Source organism: Macaca nemestrina, chromosome 20 (genome assembly GCF_043159975.1).
Source record: "Macaca nemestrina isolate mMacNem1 chromosome 20, mMacNem.hap1, whole genome shotgun sequence".
NCBI lineage: Eukaryota > Metazoa > Chordata > Mammalia > Primates > Cercopithecidae > Macaca > Macaca nemestrina.
The window spans coordinates 9,128,730-9,147,718 of record NC_092144.1 but is presented as its reverse complement, the minus strand read 5'-3'; the positions used below and the strand labels follow the sequence as shown (position 1 = coordinate 9,147,718).

The 18,989-nt window shown below is 44.4% G+C and overlaps 1 protein-coding gene across 3 annotated transcripts in view; it reads left to right on the top strand.

Moving 5' to 3' along the window:
- LOC105486941 (zinc finger protein 562) overlaps nt 1-17,781 on the top strand; it is a 47,789-nt gene extending 30,008 nt beyond the window's left edge. The window contains exons 3-8 of one of the 3 annotated variants that reach the window (XM_071086311.1): nt 9,326-9,479; nt 10,731-10,819; nt 12,376-12,502; nt 13,093-13,215; nt 13,848-13,954; nt 16,652-17,781. In XM_071086311.1, the coding sequence (XP_070942412.1) occupies nt 9,455-9,479; nt 10,731-10,819; nt 12,376-12,502; nt 13,093-13,215; nt 13,848-13,954; nt 16,652-17,584 (1,404 nt within the window). In that variant the 5' untranslated portion in view covers nt 9,326-9,454 and the 3' untranslated portion in view covers nt 17,585-17,781. The remainder of the gene's footprint in view (nt 1-9,325; nt 9,480-10,730; nt 10,820-12,375; nt 12,503-13,092; nt 13,216-13,847; nt 13,955-16,651) is intronic. The other 2 variants (XM_071086313.1, XM_071086312.1) reach the window with 2 other exon arrangements.
- Nucleotides 17,782-18,989: the final 1,208 nt, after the last annotated feature.

The following is an 18,989-nucleotide window of genomic DNA, read 5'->3' as shown; positions in this document are numbered from 1 at the left end:
GTTGGCCATTTGTATTTTTTTTTTTTTTTTTTTTTTTGAGAAACATCTATTGTGACCTTTTGCCCATTTTTTTATTGGATTTTTTTTCGTTATCAAGTTTGAGTTCCTTATATATTCTGATTATTAATCCCAGGTGGATAGTTTATAAATATTTTCTCCCATACTGTAGATTGTCTCTTCACTTTGCTGATTGTTTCTTTTGCTATGGAGAAGCTTTTTAGCTTGATGTAATCTGATATGTTTATTTTTGCTCCTGTTGCCTGTGCCTTTGAGGTCTCCCGAAGAAATCTTTATCCAGACCAATGTCCTGGATTGTTTCCCCAGTGTCTTCCTCTACTAGTTTTATAGTTTCAGGTGTTAAATTAAGTCTTTAATCTGTTTTGACTTTATTTTTTTTTTATGCTGAGAGATGGCATCTAGTTTTATTCTGCATATGGTTATTCAGTTTTCCCAGCAGCATTTAGTGAAAAGACTGTTATTTTCCCATTGTATGCTTTTGGTGCCTTTGTTGAAAATGAGTTGTCTGTAAATGTGTAGGTTTGTATTTAGGTTCTCTGTTCTCCTCCATTGATCTGTGTGTGTGTGTGGTTTTTAATGTCAGTACCATGCTGATTTGGTTATGATAGCTTTGCAGTGTATTTTGAAGTCAGGCAGTGTGAAGATTCCAGCTTTGTTCTTTTTGGTCAGTATTTCATTGGCTGTTTGAAGTCTTTTGTGGTTGCATATACATTTTAGGATTTTTTTTCTATTTTTGTGATGAATGTCATTGGTATTTTGATAAGGGTTTCTCTTAATTGTAAATTGCTTTGAGTAGTATGTCATTTAACAATATTCTTCTAATCCAGAAGCATGGGATATCTTTCCATTTTTTTTCTGTATCTTCTACAGTTTGTTTCGTCAGTGTTTTACAGTTTTCCTTGTATAGCTCCTTCACACTTTTAGTTACTTTTTATTTTCTCTTTTTTTCATAGGTGGAGTCTCACTTTGTTGCCCAGGCTGGAGTACAGTGGTACAATCGTAGCTCATGCAGCAGCCTTGAACTCCTGGGCTCAAGGGGTCCTCCTGCCTCAGCCTCTTTTGAGTAGCCAGATCTACAGGTGTGTGCCATCATGCCTGGCTAATTTTTTTTTTTTTTTTTTTAATAGAGACCGAGCCGTGCCATGTTGCCCAGGCTGGTCTTGAACTGTTGGGCTCAAGCAATCCTCCCACCTCAGCCTCCCAGAATTCTGGGATTACAATTTTCAATTGTGAGTCATCTGCCTGGTGCTGGCATTTTATAGTCTTTGCAGCTATTGTAAATGCGATTACTTCCTTGATTCCTTTTTTAGATTGTTCACCATTGGTGTATATAAATGCAACTGATTTTTTGTATGTTGATTTTGTGTCCTGAACCTTTACTGAATTCGTTTATCAGTTCTAACAGGTTTTTGGTGGAGTCTTTAGGTTTTTCTAAATACAAGATTGTGTCAGCTGAGCATGGTGGCTCATGCCTGTAATCCCAGCACTTTAGGAGGTCAAAGCAAGATGATCACTTGAAATCAGGAGTTCAAGGCCAACCTGGGTAATATATTGAGGACCCCTCTGCCCCTAATCTCTAAAAAAGAAAAAAAAGAAAAGTTAGCATTGTCACACATGACTGTGGTTCTAGCTATTCGGGAGGCTGAGGCAGGAGTATCGCTTGAGCCCAGGAAATCAAAGCTGCAGTGAGCTGTGATCACAGCTGCACTCCAGCCTGGGCAACAGAGGGACACCCTGTTTCTAAGGAGAAAAAGGTCATGTCATTGGCAAACAAGGCTAATTTGACTTCTTTTTTAGTTGGGATGCCCTTTATTTGTTTCTCTTGTCTAATTGCTCTGGCTAGAACTTCTAGTGTTATGTTGAATAAAAGTGGTAAAACTGGACATCCTTGTTTATTCGAGATCTCAGAGGAAAGACTCAGTTTTTCCCTGTTCAGTATGATGTTGGATGTGGGTTTGTCATATATGACCTTTATTATTTTGAGGTATATTCCTTCTATACACAGTTTGTTGGGGACTTTTGTCAAAAAGAGATATTGAATTTTATTGAATGGTGTTTCAGCATCTGTGGAAATCTCATATGGTTTTTGTTCTTGGTTCTGTTAATTTGGTATGTCACATTTATTGATTTGCATATGTTGAACCATCCTTGTATTTCTAGGATGAATTTCACTTGATTGTGGTGAATTATTTTCTTAATGCGTTGAATTTGGTTTGCTAGTATTTTGGTGAGAATTTTTGCAGGTATGTTCATCAGTGATACTGGCCTGTATTTTGTTGTTGTTGTTGTTGTTGTGGTCTTGTCTGGGTTTTGATATGAGAATAATGCTCACCTCGTAGACTAAGTTTGGAAATATTCTTTTCTCTTCAATTTTTTTTGAGGAGTTCAAGTAGTATTGGTATTAGTTCTTTAAGTTTTCGGTAGGATTTAGCAGTGAAGCCATCAGGTCCTGGGCTTTTCTTTCATGGGATTCATTTTGTTATGGCTTCAATCTTGTTATTGGTGTGTTGAGGTTTTCTGTTTCTTCATGGTTCGATCTTGGTAGTTGTATGCACCCAAGAATTTGTCCATTTCTTCCAGGCTTTTCAATTTGTTGGCATATAGTTTTTCATAATAGTTTCTTTTTTTTTTTTTTTTTTTTTTTTGAGACGGAGTCTCGCTCTGCCGCCCAGGCTGGAGTGCAATGGCCGGATCTCAGCTCACTGCAAGCTCCGCCTCCCGGGTTCACGCCATTCTCCTGCCTCAGCCTCCCAAGTAGCTGGGACTACAGGCACCCGCCACCATACCCGGCTAGTTTTTTGTATTTTTTAGTAGAGACGGGGTTTCACCGGGTTAGCCAGGATGGTCTCGATCTCCTGACCTCGTGATCCGCCCGTCTCGGCCTCCCAAAGTGCAGGGATTACAGGCTTGAGCCACCGCGCCCGGCCAAAGTAAGTCTTTTTTATTGGTAATTATATGAAGGGTTTATGGGTTAACCTCTCCAATCTAAGGGCATCATTTGGCAAAATGGATTAAAATACACAATCCAACTGCATATTTTCTTTCACTGTTTTTGTTTTGATTTTTTGTTTGTTTGTTTTTGAGATGCAGTCTCGCTCTGTCGCCCAGGCTGGAGTGCAATGATGAGATCTCGGTTCACTGCAACCTCCACTTTCTGGGTTCAAGCAATTCTCCCTGCATCAGTATCCCAAGTAACTGGGATTACAGGTGCCCACCACGACGCCCAGCTAATTTTTGTATTTTTAGTAGAGAAAGGGTTTCACCATGTTGACCAGGCTGGTCTGGAACTCCTGACCTCAGGTGATCCACCTGCCCAGGCCTTCCAAAGTGCTGGGATTACAGGTGTGAGCTACCACGCCCAGCTGTCCTTCACTTTAGATCTAAAGACAAAAGAGGTTGAAAGTTAAATAACGGAAAAAGATAATTCCATGCAGATAGTAACCTAAAGAGAACTTGGCTGGATGCACTAATATCAGACAAAGTAAACTTGAAGTCAAAAGCTGATAGAAGAGACAGTGAATGACAGTATATATTGATAGAAGGTAAAATTCATCAAGAAGATAAAAAAAGTATAAACATATGTATCAAACAACAGAGCCTAAAATACATGAAGTAAATATTGGCAAAATTAAAGGGAAAAATAGACAGTTCTGCATAACAATTGGAGACCTCAATATACCACTTTCAATTTAATAGGTAGGACAGCCACCCAATAATATCAAGAAGGAAAGAGGACAAGTACTGTATACTCGTTGGCTCTAACAGGCACAACCCCCCCCAACAACAGAAGAGAACACGTTTTCCTCAAGCATATGTGGCATAGTTTCCAGGAGAAATCATATGTTAGGCCACAAAACAAGTCTTAATGACATGTGAAAGACTGCAGTACAAAGTACCATTTCCAAACACATAGAATGAAACAAGAAGTGAAAAGCAGAAGGAAAACTGGAAAATTTGTTTTTCACAAATATGTTTGTTTGGTTTTTTTTGTTGGTTGGTTGGTTTTTGAGATGGAGTTTTGCTCTTGTTCCCCAGGCTGGTGTGCAGTTCCACGACCTCGGCTCACTGCAACCTCTGCCTCCCAAGTTCAAGTGATTTTCCCACCTTAGCCTCCTGAGTAGCTGGGGTTACAGGCATGCACCACCACCACACCCAGCTAATTTTTTGTATTTTTAGTACAGACAGGGTTTCTCCATGTTGGTCAGGCTGGTCTCTAACTCCCGACCTCAGGTAATCCTCCCGCCTTGGCCTCCCAAAGTGCTGGGATTACAGGCATGAGCCACCAAGCCCAGCCCACAAATACGTTTTATTATAAGCAGCACACTCCTTACCAACCAATGGGTGAAGCAAGAAACTACAAGGGAAATTAGAAAACATCTTGAGAAAAATGAAAACGAAGACATGGCATACCAAAATTTATGAGATGTTGCTGTGGTCTAAATTTTTGTCTCCTCAAACTTGCATATGTTGACATCTTAACTCCCAAAGTGATTGTATTAGGAGCTGGGAACTTTGGGACGTGATGAGGTCATGAGGGCTCTGCAGAATGGGATTACCCCCTCACGGAAGACACCCCAAAGAGATCCTATGCCACTTCTGTATGTGGTTACTTCAAGAAGATGGCTGTCTGTGAACCAGGAAAAGGGCCTTCACCTGACACTGAATCTGACTGTACCTTGATCTTTGACCTAATCTCCAGAACTGGGAGAAATAAATTTGTGTTGTTTATTAACCACCAGCCTGTGATATTTTGTTATAGCAGCCTGAATGGACAGATACAGTGAAAGCAGTGCTAGGAGGGAAATTCATAGCAATAACTACTCAAATTCAAAAAGAAGAAAGATCTCAAAGATTAAGTTAAGGAATTTTTCACAGGATTCAGTTTAAAAAGAAGAGTGCTGGAAAGGATGTAAATTAAATAACATATGAGTTAAGCAAAAAGTTTCAATATCCAGCTACAAGGCATTCTAGAATGAGAGAATAGAAAAAGCAAATGGGAAATTACTGAAAGAAGTAATGAGATTTTTTTTTTTTTTTTGAGATGGAGTCTCACGTTGTCACCCAGGCTGGAGTGGAATGGTATAATCTCCACTCACTGCAACCTCCACCCCTCCGCCTCCCGGGTTCAAGTGATTCTCCTGCCTCAGTCTCCTGAGTAGCTGGGAATACAGGCATGTGCTACCACACCGAGCTAATTTTTTATATTTTTAGTAGAGATGGGGTTTCAGCGTGTTAGCCAGGATGGTCTCGATCTCCTGACCTTGTGATCCACCCGCCTTGGCCTCCCAGAGTGCTGGGGTTTTGAACTTCTGACCTCAGGTGATCCACCTGCATCAGCCTCCCAAAGTGCTGGGATTACAGGTGTGAGCCACCATACCTGGCCCTGAGAAACTTTTCAAAAGATCACATATATGATTACATTCATGACCTAAACAGTGCAAGAAATGTACAAGATAATGTTGGAATGTTCCATCTCAGGAAAAAAAAAAAAGAACAACAGCTACAGTGGTGGAGGCTGCAGTGAACAGAGATCATGCTACTTGTCACCCCAGCCTGGGCGACAAGAGTGAGACTCTGTCTCCAAAAAAAAAAAAAAAATCTACACAACCAGTGTGATGAGTTTTGGAATGTCAGGACTTTGAGGACTATATTTTGGAAGTGAACAGGAAGGAGAATTTATGTAGTCTGGAGGCCATGAGTGATTGTAGCTGTTTTTTCTTTTTTCTTTTTTGAGACAGAGTCTTGCTCTGTCACCCAGGCTGGAGTGCAGTGGCGAAATCTCGGCCCACCGCAAGCTCCTCCTCCCAGGTTCACGCCATTCTCCTGCCTCAGCCTCCCGAGTAGCTGGGACTACAGGCGCCCGCCACCATGCCCGGCTAATTTTTTTTTTCTTTTTTTTTGTATTTTTAGTAGAGACGAGATTTCACCGTGTTAGCCAGGATGATCTTGATCTCCTGACCTCGTGATCCACCCGCCTTGGCCTCCCAAAGTGCTGGGATTACAGGCGTGAGCCACCGCACCCGGCCAATTCTGGCTGTTTTTTCAAATTGGCATAGAGATAAGGCGATTATCTACATTAGTTGTATACCAAGTGCCAACTGTTGTGTTCATTCTTTTCAGTAAAGATACTACATTTAGAACAACAGCTGGCCAGGCCCAGTGGCTCACACCTGTAATCCCAGCACCTCGGGAGGCCAAGGCGGGCAAATCACTTGAGGTCAGGAGTTCAAGACCAGCCTAGCCCATATAGTGAAACCCCATCTTTACTAAAAATACAAAACTTAGCCACTCGTGGTGGCACACGCTGTAGTCCTACCTACTCGGAAGGCTAAGGCAGGAGAATTGCTTGAACCCGGGAGGCGGAGGTTGCAGTGAGCCAAGATTGTACCACTGCACTCCAGCCTAGGTAACAGAGTGAGACTCTGCTCCCCCCCACAAGTAAAAAGGACAGCAGCTACAATTGGGGTGACCATGTGATTAAGTTTATGGTAGTCCAGTCATTCTCCAAGATCCATGTGACTTCTGCACAAGGCGGAGTAGTGTGTTTAATGATAATGAAGATGTAGTGAGTTTCATGACCCTGGGGTCTTTCAAGTCCTTTATGGTGACATTATTCTTTGCAGTTCCACAGGAAGGTTTCACTTCTAGTTTATTATCTTAGGGGATGGGGAATTCCGAATGCCTTTAGTTTTCATTTTCTACCATAATGTTCCTCGCCTTACTAATCAGATAGCCAATTTTAGGGATGCTGCTAGTACCCAAAAATTCATGTATTTCAATTATATATTCAGGAACTGGGGAAATAATCATGGAAGGGGTCCATAGTTCAAGTGGGCCCTCAATAAGTACAAGTGTTAAGTCACCATCTGCCACCTGACTACCATAAGCTTCCACTTTGGTAGTGGACCACAGTAGTCTTTTGGGTCCCCAGAATATGGCATCAGCTCAAGGCCACTCTCTTTATTGTCTATATTTTCTTTTCTTTTCTTTTCTTTTCTTTTCTTTCTTTTCTTTTCTTTTCTTTTTTGAGATGGAGTCTCGCTGTCTCCCAGGCTAGAGAGCAGTGGTGTGATCTTGGCCCACTGCAACCTCTGCCTCCCAGGTTTAAACAATTCTCCTGCCTCAGCCTCCCTAGTAGCTGGGACTGCAGGTGCATGCTGTCACGCTCAGCTAATTTTTTTGTATTTTTAGTCGAGACAGGGTTTCATTGTGTTAGGCAGCATGGTCTCGATCTCCTGACCTGTGATTCATCGCCTCAGCCTCCCAAAGTGCTGGGATTGCAGGCGCGAGCCACTGCACCCGGCTCTATTTTATTTTATTCTGAGACGGAGCCTCACTCTATGTCCCAGGCTGGAGTGCAGTGGCGTGATCTCGGCTCACTGCAATCTCTGCCTCCCGGGATCAAGCAATTCTCCTGCCTCAGCCTCCTGAGTAGCTGGGATTACAGTCACGTGCTACCATGCCTGGCTGATTTTTGTATTTTTGGCAGAGACAGGATTTTGCTGTGTTGGCCAGGCTGGTCTTGAACTCCTGACGTCAGGTGATGTGCCTGCCTCAGCCTCCCAAAGTACTGAAATTACACTTGTGAGCTACTGCGCCTGGCCATCTTTTGAATATTTTAAATTCTGTTCTTCAGTCATCTTAGGTACATAATGAAGTTATCAATAACACGTGGCTGGTGACTGCTGAATTGTTCTGTGCAGGTCTGAACTGTCTTCTGGTCATCCTCGGGGGTGACAGCATCCACAGGAGATCAGGCTGTAGGATTAAATATCAGACCAATTACTAGGATTATTTGAATGTAGGTTTTTTCCAGTATTAAGTAGAGGTAATGGGCCAGGCATGGTGGCTCATGCTTATTATCCCAGCACTTTGGGAGGCCAAGGTGGGAGGATTGTTTGAGCCCAGGAGTTTGAGACCAGCCTAGGCAACCTGGTGAAACCCTGTCTCTACTAAAAATACAAAAAAGTAGGCCGGGCGCGGTGGCTCAAGCCTGTAATCCCAGCACTTTGGGAGGCCGAGACGGGCGGATCACGAGGTCAGGAGATCAAGACCATGCTGGCTAACATGGTGAAACCCCGTCTCTACTAAGAAACAAAAAACTAGCTGGGCGTGGTGGCAGGCGCCTGTAGTCCCAGCTACTCGGGAGGCTGAGGCAGGAGAATGGCGTAAACCCAGGAGGCGGAGCTTGCAGTGAGCTGAGATCCAGCCACTGCACTCCAGCCTGGGCCACAGAGTGAGACTCTGTCTCAAAAAAAAAAAAAAAAAAAATACAAAAAAGTAGCCGGACCCAGTGGTGTGCACCTGTAGTCCCAGCTACTTCGGGGGCTGAAGTGGGAGAATCACTTGAGGACGGGAGTTCGAGACCAGCCTGGCCAACATAGTGAAACCCTGTCTCTAAAATTAGCCAGGCATCGGCCAGGCGCGGTGGCTCATGCCTGTAATCCCAGCACTTTGGGAGGCCGAGGTGGGCGGATCACTAGGTCAGGAGATTGAGACCATCCTGGCTAACACAGTGAAACCCTGTCTGTACTAAAAATACAAAAAAATTAGCCAGGCGTGGTGGCGGGTACCTGTAGTCCCAGCTACCTGGGAGGCTGAGGCAGGAGAATGGCATGAACGCAGGGGGCAGAGCTTGCAGTGAGCGGATATCACGCCACTGCGCTCCAGCCTGGGCGGCAGAGCAAGACTCTGCCAAATAAATAAATAAATAAATAAATAAAAATTAGCCAGGCATCGTTGTGCATGCCTGTAATCCCAGCTACTCAGGAGGCTGAGGCCTGATAATCGCTTGAACCTGGGAGGCAGAGGGTGCAGTGAGTCCAGATCATGCCACTGCACTTCAGCCTGGACAACAGTAGGACTCTGTCTCAAAATAACAATAATAAAATAATAAGGCTTGATGATGCACACCTGTGGTCCCAGCTATTCAGGAGGCTGAGGTGGGAGCGATCACTTGAGCCCGGAAGGTCTAGGCTACAGAGTGCTATGATTATGCCATTGCACTTAAACCCGGGCAACAGAGTGAGACCCTATCTCAATAGATAGGTTCATAGATAGATAGAGGTAATGATAGCTATTGGGAATGATGGTTATGATAAGTGAGCACGTATATGTAAAGCTACCAGAGCTACTTCTGTCCTCAGTAAATGTCAGTTGCTGTTATTAATGCTATCATTACTGAGTGGTGATACCAAGTGTACAGTTTTTGGTGGCTTTCACATCTGTCACCTGCAGAGAGAAATCTGATGCGTAATATTCAGTGACTTATGTTTGATGCTTGTTGTTTGGTGATTGGTGTGAACAGGACCTCAGATAACCCTGTACAGAGAAGAATGGGATTGCCTCTATTCACCTAGATTCGTAAGCTGCCCTGAGGCGATCTTGGCATCAAGGAAAACAGCATTGAGGCACACCTCACCATCAGGTTCAGAGGATGTCAGCCATTGATTTGTCCCTTGGTAAGTCCTTGTTGATGCTCTTTTTCAGAGATTCTGCTTTAGGTCGCCCTCTACAACATAAGAGTCCAGTGAGCTGGGCCTGAACAGGTATGCTGCTTTTTTTTTTTTTCTTCTTCTTCTTCTTCTAGATGGAGTTTTGCTCTTGTTGCCCAGACTATAGTGCAAAGGCGCGATCTCAGCTCACCGCAACCTCCACCTCCTGGGTTCAAGCAATTCTCCTGCCTCACCCGCCCAAGTCACTGGGACTACAGCCTAATTTTGTATTTTTAGTAGAGACGGGTTTCTCCATGTTGGTCAGGCTGGTGTTGAACTCCCGACCTCAGGTGATTTACCCGCTTTGGCCTCCCAAGTATTGGGATTACAGGCATCAGCCACCGTGCCCGGCTGCTGCTAGTTCTTTTACAAGGAATTGACGTGAGACACAGAATGCTGTTTTATTATATTTATATTTATATTTATTTGTTTTTTTGAGACAGAATCTTGCTCTGTCACCCAGGCTGGAGTGCAGTGGTGTAATCTTGGCTCACTGCAACCTCCGCCTCCTGGGTTCAAGCAATTCTCTTGCCTCAGCTTCCCAAGTAGCTGGGACCACAAGCACGCATCACCTTGCCCAGCTAATTTTTGTTTGTTTGTTTGTTTGTTTGTTCTGAGACGGAGTCTCACTCTGCCACCCAGGCTGAAGTGCAGTTGCATGATCTCAACTCATTGCAACCTCCACTTCCCAGGTTCAAGCAATTCTCTGCCTCACCCTCCTGTAATTTTTTTTTTTTTTTTTAGTGGAGACGGGATTTTGCCATGTTGGCCAGGCTGGTCTTGAATGCCTGACCTCAAGTGATTTGCCCGCCTTGGCCTCCCAGAATGTTGGGATTACAGGCATGAGCCACTGTGCCCAGCCAGGATGCTGTTTTAGAATTCAGCCCTGGTTTGTGTGCCTTAGGAAGTGCTACATAAGCTTCATGAGTATTACTACTATGGGCAGATAGAGAGTCACATTTTTCAGGGTGTAAGTTTCCTTGTAAAATGAAACTATTACCCTTTACCCAACAGGCAGCTCGGCCCACATCTGCTTTTCTGGGTCTAGCTAACACAGGACTACTATGGTGTTTCGTGGCAGTGTTGCGTGTATGCAGTTTTCTCAAGTGTGCAGGAGCATATGGGAATTTCAGGCTAGGATGGAATGACTTCTAGGCATGAGAATGTGGTTAGGATGGGCAGCTCTGGCTTCTCAATGCCTTCTTAATTTTCCACTAGGGTTTTTTTCCAGAGAACCAGTCTGCCCTTTTGAAGAAAAGACGAAGGTAGAAAGGATGGTGGAGGACTACCTGGCAAATTCTTATCAGGTAAACAGACAATGTACCATTATACAAAATGATATACTTACATCCAGTAGACACATTTCCTTCTAGACAGACTCATCTCCGGAGTTTTTTTTTTTGTTTTTTTTTTTTTTTTGAGACGGAGTCTTGCTCTGTCGCCCAGGCTGGGGTGCAGTGGCCGGATCTCAGCTCACTGCAAGCTCCACCTCCCGGGTTTACGCCATTCTCCTGCCTCAGCCTCCTGAGTAGCTGGGACTACAGGCGCCCGCCACCTCGCCCGGCTAGTTTTTTGTATTTTTTAGTAGAGATGGGGTTTCACCGTGTTAGCCAGGATGGTCTCGATCTCCTGACCTCGTGATCCACCCGTCTCGGCCTCCCAAAGTGCTGAGATTACAGGCTTGAGCCACCGCGCCCGGCCCGGAGTTTTCTTAGAGCAAATGAAGCCTTACTGAATGACTGAGTCCCCAGATGAATTTCCCCAGGAAATGAAATCTCCTGTACATAAAGTGTTAACTTGAAAATCATCCTGGTAACTCAGTAATTACTACTTCAGCATGACTTTCATGGTGCCAACTGCATCTTTCTTATATGGCTGGGTGGGGTGACAGGTGATAAGGCAGATGAAAGTGTCCTTTTATCAAATAATTCATTTACTCATCAGCATTTATCAGGTGTCTGCAGTGTGCTCAGGAGTGTGCTACATAGAGACCAATGGGACAGGAAGAGCTCCTAACCTGGTTGTGCTGAGATAAAGTGTAAGCAGTGTGCAGTGACTCATGCCTTTAATTCCAGCTACTCAGAAGGTTGGGGTGGGAGGAACACTTCAGCCCAGGAGATCGAAGCTACAGTAAGCAGCAATTGTGCCTCGGCAACACAGTGGGACCGTATCTTTATATGTAAATAAACAAACAGATTGGATAGATAGAGAGATAGATGCTAGATAGATAAAAATTCATGTTTAGGAAGTAGTGTTCTAATCAAAAATAAAAATTCTAAAATTTTTAAAAAATATTAAAAATTAAAAATAAATAGATCAGACAAAAAAGATTTTTAAAAATTTTTATGAAGTGCTGTTCAAATGGGCAAGGTGGCTCACGCCTATAATCCCAGCATTTTGGGAGGCCAAGGTGGGCGGATCACCTGAGGTCAGAAGTTTGAGACCAGTCTGGCCAATGTGGTGAAACCCCATCTCTACTAAAAGTACAAAAATTAGCCAGGCATGGTGTTGTGTGCCTGTAATCCCAGCTACTCGGGAGGCTGAGGCATGAGAATCACTTGAACTTAGGAGGTGGAGGTTCTACTGAGCCGAGGTTGCGCCATTGCACTCCAGCCTGGGCAAAAAGAACAAAACTCTGTCACCAAAAAAAAAAAAAAAAAAAAGGCTGTTCAAGGCATATTCCTGTAGGAGGTCAACCTTGAGTGTTTAGACACAAGAGCTCCTGAGACATTAAACCCTGGAGTAGATCATGGGAGACCTGAGAACCACATATAAGTGAGTATAAGGTTCCCCTTCCTCAATCTCCAGTGAGCACTGGTGGAAGTGTTCATTGGCTCAAACCAGCATGTGTTTGATGATTTAGGATTCAGTGACGTTTGATGATGTGGCTGTGGAGTTCACCCCAGAGGAGTGGGTTTTACTGGACACAACTCAGAAATACCTCTACAGAGATGTGATGCTGGAGAACTACATGAACCTGGCCTCCGTGGGTAAGTAACATCACTTTGCTTGGCGTGGTAGCCTGCACCTATAGTCCCAGATACTTGGGAGGCTGAGGTGGGAGAATTGCTGGAGCTTGGGAGTTTGATACTAGCATTGGCAACATTGTGAAACCTCGTCTCTAAAAAAAAAATCCTAAAAATAAAGACTAGGCCGGTCACGGTGGTTCACGCCTGTAATCCCAGCACTTTGGAAGACTGAGGTGGGCAGATCACGAGGTCAGGAAATCAAGACCAGCCTGGTTAACACGGTGAAACCTTGTCTGTACTAAAAATGCAAAAAATTAGTCGGGCACGGTGGCACATGCCTGTAGTCCCAGTTACTCGGGAGGCCAAGGCAGTAGAATCACTTGAACCCAGGACGGGGAGGTTGCAGTGAGCTGAGATTGTGCCACTGCACTCCAGCCTGGGCGACAGTGAGACTTCAACTCAACAACAACAAAAAAAGATTTTTAAAAATCCACTTTTCCTCAGAAGATTTAAGCTATTTTTCTCAGACTTTCAGATATCTCTGACTTTTATTTTCCGTCTAGTCAAACAAAGCTACCTGTTCTGTTTTTTGTTTGTTTTTTTTTTTTTAGACGGAGTCTCGCTCTGTGACCCAGGCTGGAGTACAGTGGCGCGATCTCTACTCACTACAAGCTCCGCCTCCCGGGTTCTTGCCATTCTCCTTCCTCAGCCTTCTGTAGCTGTTCTGTTTTTTTGTTAAGTTTATTATTTTGATATATGCTCTTTATCCTGATCTTTCCTACTTTCCTTTCCTGATAATCTTCTCTTCCTGTTCCCCATCAGTTGTAGTTTTCGCAGAAACAGTTTGTAATAAACTATCTAAACACATCAGTTGTGTAATAAACCCCACATCCTTATAGCCAAATTTTTGACATACCAAAATCCTCAAGGTTCTCTTGCTTTTATTTTCTTTTTCCTTTTTTCTTTTTTTTTTTTTGAAATGGAGTCTCGTTCTGTTACCCAGGCTGGAGTTCAGTGGTTCGATTTTGGCTCACTGCAGCTTCCACCTCTCAGGTTCAAGTGATTCCCCTGCCACAGCCTCCCGAGTAGCTGGGACTACAGGCACGCACCAACATGCCTGGCCGATTTTTTTTTTTTTTTTTTTTTTTTTTTGTATTTCAGTAGAGATGGGGTTTCACCATGTTGATCAGGATGGTCTCGATCTCCTGACCTTGTGATCCACCCGCCTCGGCTTCCCAAAGTGCTGAGATTACAGCCGTGAGCCACCATGCCTGGCCTGTGGCTTTTATTTTCTTATTGTGTTTAATTTGAAAACAAGGACAAATGACTCATTTTAAACTAACACATTTCTTCTCTAAACCCTTAGATTTCTTTTTCTGCTTAACTTCGGAATGGGAAATACAACCTAGAACCAAACGGTCATCACTTCAGCAGGGTTTTTTGAAGAATCAAATATTTACTGGCATACAAATGGTAAGATTCATGAGGGATATTTCTTTTTTTCTTCTTTTTTTAATTGAGACAGAGTCTTGCTCTGCCAGGCTGAAGTGCAGTTGCATCATCTCAGCTCACTGCAACCTCCAGCTCCCAGGTTCAAGCGATTCTCTCGCCTCAGCCTCCCGAGTAGCTGGGACTAAAGGCATGTGCCACCACGCCCAGCTAATTTATTGTATTTTTAGTAGAGACAGCGTTTCACTGTGTTAGCCAAGATGGTCTTGATCTGACCTCGTGATCCACCTGCCTCAACCTCCCAAAGTACTGGGATTACAGGCGTGAGCCACCATGCCAGGCCATGAGGGATATTTCTTAATTTCCTCTCTCAGAAAAGATTGAGAATTCCATTCTAGAAAATCAGCCCAGTTAGTGGTGTGGTTTACATCTGTAATCCCAGCTACTTGGGAGGCTGAGGTGGGAGCATCATTTGAGCCCAGGAGTTCAAGACCAGCCTAGGCAGTATAGCAAGATCCCATCTCTGATTTTAAAAAGAGCCTGGATGTGGTGGCTCATGCCTGTAATCTCAATATTTTAGGAGGCAAAGGTAGGTGGATCACTTGAAGTCAGGAGTTTGAGACAGGCCTGGCCGGCATGGTGAAACTCCATCTCTACTAAAAATACAAAATTAGCTGCATGTGTTGGTGGGCATCTGTCATCCCAGTTACTCTGGAAGCTGAGGCAGGACAATCACTTACTCAGAGGCACAGGTTGCGGTGAGCCAAGACTGCACCACTGCATTCCAGCCCGGGCGACCGCATTCCAGCCTAGGCGACCGAGTGAGACTCTGTCTCAAAAAAAAAAAAAAAAAAAAAGGAGGGAAGTCAGAAAAGAAAGTGAGTCCTGTAATCCCAGCACTTTGGGATGCCGAGGTGGGTGGATCACTTCGAGACCAGCCTGACCAACATGGTGAAATTCTGTCTCTACTAAAAATATAAAATTAGCCAGGTTTGGTGGCGGCACTTGTAATCCCAGTTACCTGGGGGGCTGCGGCAGAATTGCTTAAACCCGGGAGGTGGAGTTTGCAGTGAAAAAGAAACAGCACAAATGAGAGATACTTGAGAGAAGTAGAGAAGTAGCCTGCACCGTTGAGGGAGCAGGGTCTCTGGAGAGAGTCTGAATGTGATGAATTTTGTGATGTTCCACACCTGTATAACTTGTCACTTCAAAATACCCACAAGTACACATTCCCACATACGTAACTAGACATTGAGGATTTAAACAGTTTCATGAAAATCTATACAATTTGGCTGGTTGCAATGGCTGATGCCTGTAATCCCAGCACTTTGGGAAGCTGAGGCAGGAGAATTGCTTGAGTCTAGGAGATCAAGACCAGCCTGGGCAACAGGGAGACCCTGTCTCTACAAAAAACAAAAAGTTAGCCAGGCATGTTGGCATGCATCTGTAATCCGAGCTCCCTGGGGGACTGAGGCAGGATGATGGCTTGAGCCTGGGTGGTTAAGGCTGCAGTGAGCTGTGATTGTGCCATGGTACACAGCCTGGGTGACAGAGTGAGACCCTGTCTCAAGCCACCCCCAACAATCAAAAAAAGACAGTGTTTTTGTTTGTTTGTTTGTGTTGAACAATTAGAGCCAGTGGCATAGAATTCTGGCAAGAAATCAAGAGGGTAGGAAATGAGACCATGGAAGAAAAATTGTAAAAATTAGATTTATCTAAGTAGGCTGACTTGGCAGCTCATGGCTGTAATCTCAACAGTTTGGGAGGCTGAGACATGGTGTTTCTTGAAGAGTTTGAGACCAGCCTAGGCTACATAGCAAGACCTTGTCTCTATAAAAGTAAATTGAGTCCGGGCACGGTGGCTCATGCCTCTAATCCCAGCACTTTAGGAGGCTGAGGTGGGCGGATCACAAGGTCAGGAGTTTGAGAACACTCTGGCCAACATGGTGAAATCCCATCTGTAGTAAAAATACGAAAATTAGCTGGGTGTGGTTGCACATACTACTCGGGAGGCCCAGGCAGAAGAACCGCTTGAACCCAGCAGGCGGAGGTTGCAGTGAGCTGAAATTGCGACAGTTCACTCCAGCCAAAGTGAGACTTCATCTCAAAAATAAATAAATAAATAAATCAAAAGATTGGCCAGGCGTGATGATGCATGCCTATAGTCCTAGCTACACAGGAAGCTAAGGCAGGATGATCACTTGAACCCAGCCAGGCATTTGAGGTTACAGTGAGCCATGATCACAGCGGTGTACTAAAGCCCAGGCAATGGAGCAAAACCCCAACTCTGAACAAAGTAAAACATGCCATGCATGGTGGGTCATGCCTGTAATCTTACCTCTTTGGGAGGCCAAGGCAGGCAGTTCACCTGAACTCAGGAGTTTGAGACCAGCCTGGGCAACTTGGCAAAACCTGTGTCTACAAAAAAATAGAAAAATTACCCAGTGCGGTAGTGCACAACTGTATTTCCAGCTGCTCGAGAGTCTGAGGCATCAGGATCACTTGAGCCTGGGAGGTGGAGGTTGCAGTTAGCAGAGATTGTACCACTGTACTGCAGGCCGGGAGATAGAAGAAGACTCTGTCTCAAAAAAAAAAAAAAAAGAAAATTAAACATGAAAAAGTAAAATAATAATTGTCATCAAAATAATGTTTATGTGTTCAGATGGGTGAAAATCTCTTTATATGTCTGAAAATGTTTTAAATCCTTTATCCCCTCCTCAGCAGACAAGAAACTACAGTGGATGGAAACTCTGTGAGAATTGTGGAGAGGTCTTCAGTGAACAGTTTTGCCTTAAGACACACATGAGAGCTCAGAATGGAGGGAACACTTCTGAGGGTAATTGTTACGGGAAAGACGTCCTCAGTGTGCACAAGGAAGCCTCTGTTGGACAGGAACTTTCCAAATTTAATCCATGTGGAAAAGTTTTCACCTTAACTCCAGGCCTTGCTGTACATCTTGAAATTCTCAATGGAAGACAACCATACAAATGTAAGGAATGTGGAAAAGGCTTTAAGTATTTTGCGAGCCTTGATAATCACATGGGAATCCACATTGGAGAGAAACTCTGTGAATTTCAGGAATGTGAGAGAGCCATCACACCTTCCTCACACCTAAAGCAGTGTGTAACAGTTCATACTGGAAGGAAATCTGAAAAGACTAAGAATTGTGGGAAATCCTTCACTAATTTTTCTCAACTTTCTGCACATGCGAAAACTCATAAAGGAGAGAAGTCCTTTGAATGTAAAGAATGTGGAAGATCCTTTAGAAATTCCTCATCCTTTAATGTTCATATTCAGATTCACACTGGAATAAAACCACACAAATGTACAGAATGTGGGAAAGCCTTCACTAGATCAACTCACCTTACTCAACATGTAAGAACTCACACTGGAATAAAACCCTATGAATGTAAGGAATGTGGCCAAGCCTTCACTCAATACACAGGCCTTGCTATACACATACGAAATCACACTGGAGAGAAACCCTATCAGTGTAAGGAATGTGGGAAAGCCTTCAATAGATCTTCAACACTTACTCAACATAGAAGAATTCACACAGGAGAGAAGCCTTATGAATGTGTTGAATGTGGGAAGACCTTCATTACTTCTTCCCATCGTAGTAAACATTTGAAAACTCACAGTGGAGAAAGGTAAATGCAAGATATGTGGGATGGCACTTCTGTATTCCTCACCCCTAATGTTCACCTGCAAATTCATACCAGAGAGAAACCCTTCGTATGTAAAGAATGTGGGAAAGCAGGCCGGGCGCAGTGGCTCACGCCTGTAATCCCAGCACTTTGGGAGGCCGAGGCGGGTGGATCACGAGGTCAGGAGATCGAGACCACCCTGGCTAACACGGTGAAACCCCGTTTTTACTAAAAATACAAAAAATTAGCCCGGCTTGGTGGCGGGCACCTGTAGTCCCAGCTACTCGGGAGGCTGAGGCAGGAGAATGGCGTGAACCCAGGAGGCGGAGCTTGCAGTGAGCTGAGATCATGCCACTGCACTCCAGCCTGGGCGACAGAGCGAGACTCCGTCCCCTCCCTACCCCAAAGAAAAAAAAAGAATGTGGGCCGGGCGCGGTGGCTCAAGCCTGTAATCCCAGCACTTTGGGAGGCCGAGACGGGCGGATCACGAGGTCAGGAGATCGAGACCATCCTGGCTAACACGGTGAAACCCCGTCTCTACTAAAAATACAAAAAAAACTAGCCGGGCGAGGTGGCGGGCGCCTGTAGTCCCAGCTACTCAGGAGGCTGAGGCAGGAGAATGGCGTGAACCCGGGAGGCGGAGCTTGCAGTGAGCTGAGATCCGGCCACTGCACTCCAGCCCGGGCTACAGAGCAAGACTCCGTCTCAAAAAAAAAAAAAAAAAAAAGAATGTGGGAAAGCATTTGCTGTTTTCTCATGCCTAAGTATGCATGAAAGAATTCACACTGGGGAGAAATCCTATGAATGTAAGGGTATGAGTATTACCATCTAGTCCATTGGTTGCCACATTTAATTATTGGCAGTGCAGAGATCATCAGATTTGTCCTAAATGCCTTGCGGAGGTTGTAATGGCTCATGGATTGGCCTTAGATGCCATCCTGAGGGTCTGAAATTAAACCTACAGGTTCTGAATACAACTTCATGGTTGCCTGAGTCTGGGCATCTGTGAAGAAGGGTCATGGATGGTGAGGTCAGTACTGCAGGCTGCCTCACATTAGTGATTAGACTCCTAAGATCATAGCGTTAACAAGTTCTGTATGAGATACATCATGTAGATTGATCCCAGCCCCTGTTGGTTAGTGGCTGCCAGTGTGGCACATTTATGTCAAAATTTACCAGAAGCTAAGATGTAGGCCCCAGAGGTGGATTGTTAAAAAGATGCTCCTCCAAGGGACTCTTCTGTTCCCATGGATCCTGCAGAGCATGGCAGGTATGAAACCATCCTTAACTGCCAGTGCACTTTCATAGCTGATTATTTCTGTGTCCCCTTCTTTTTACAAGAAGTGTGACAACCTTGCCTGTTCTGTTCTGTCCTCTCTGTCCATTTTAGGTGGCACAATGTAAGTGGCAGT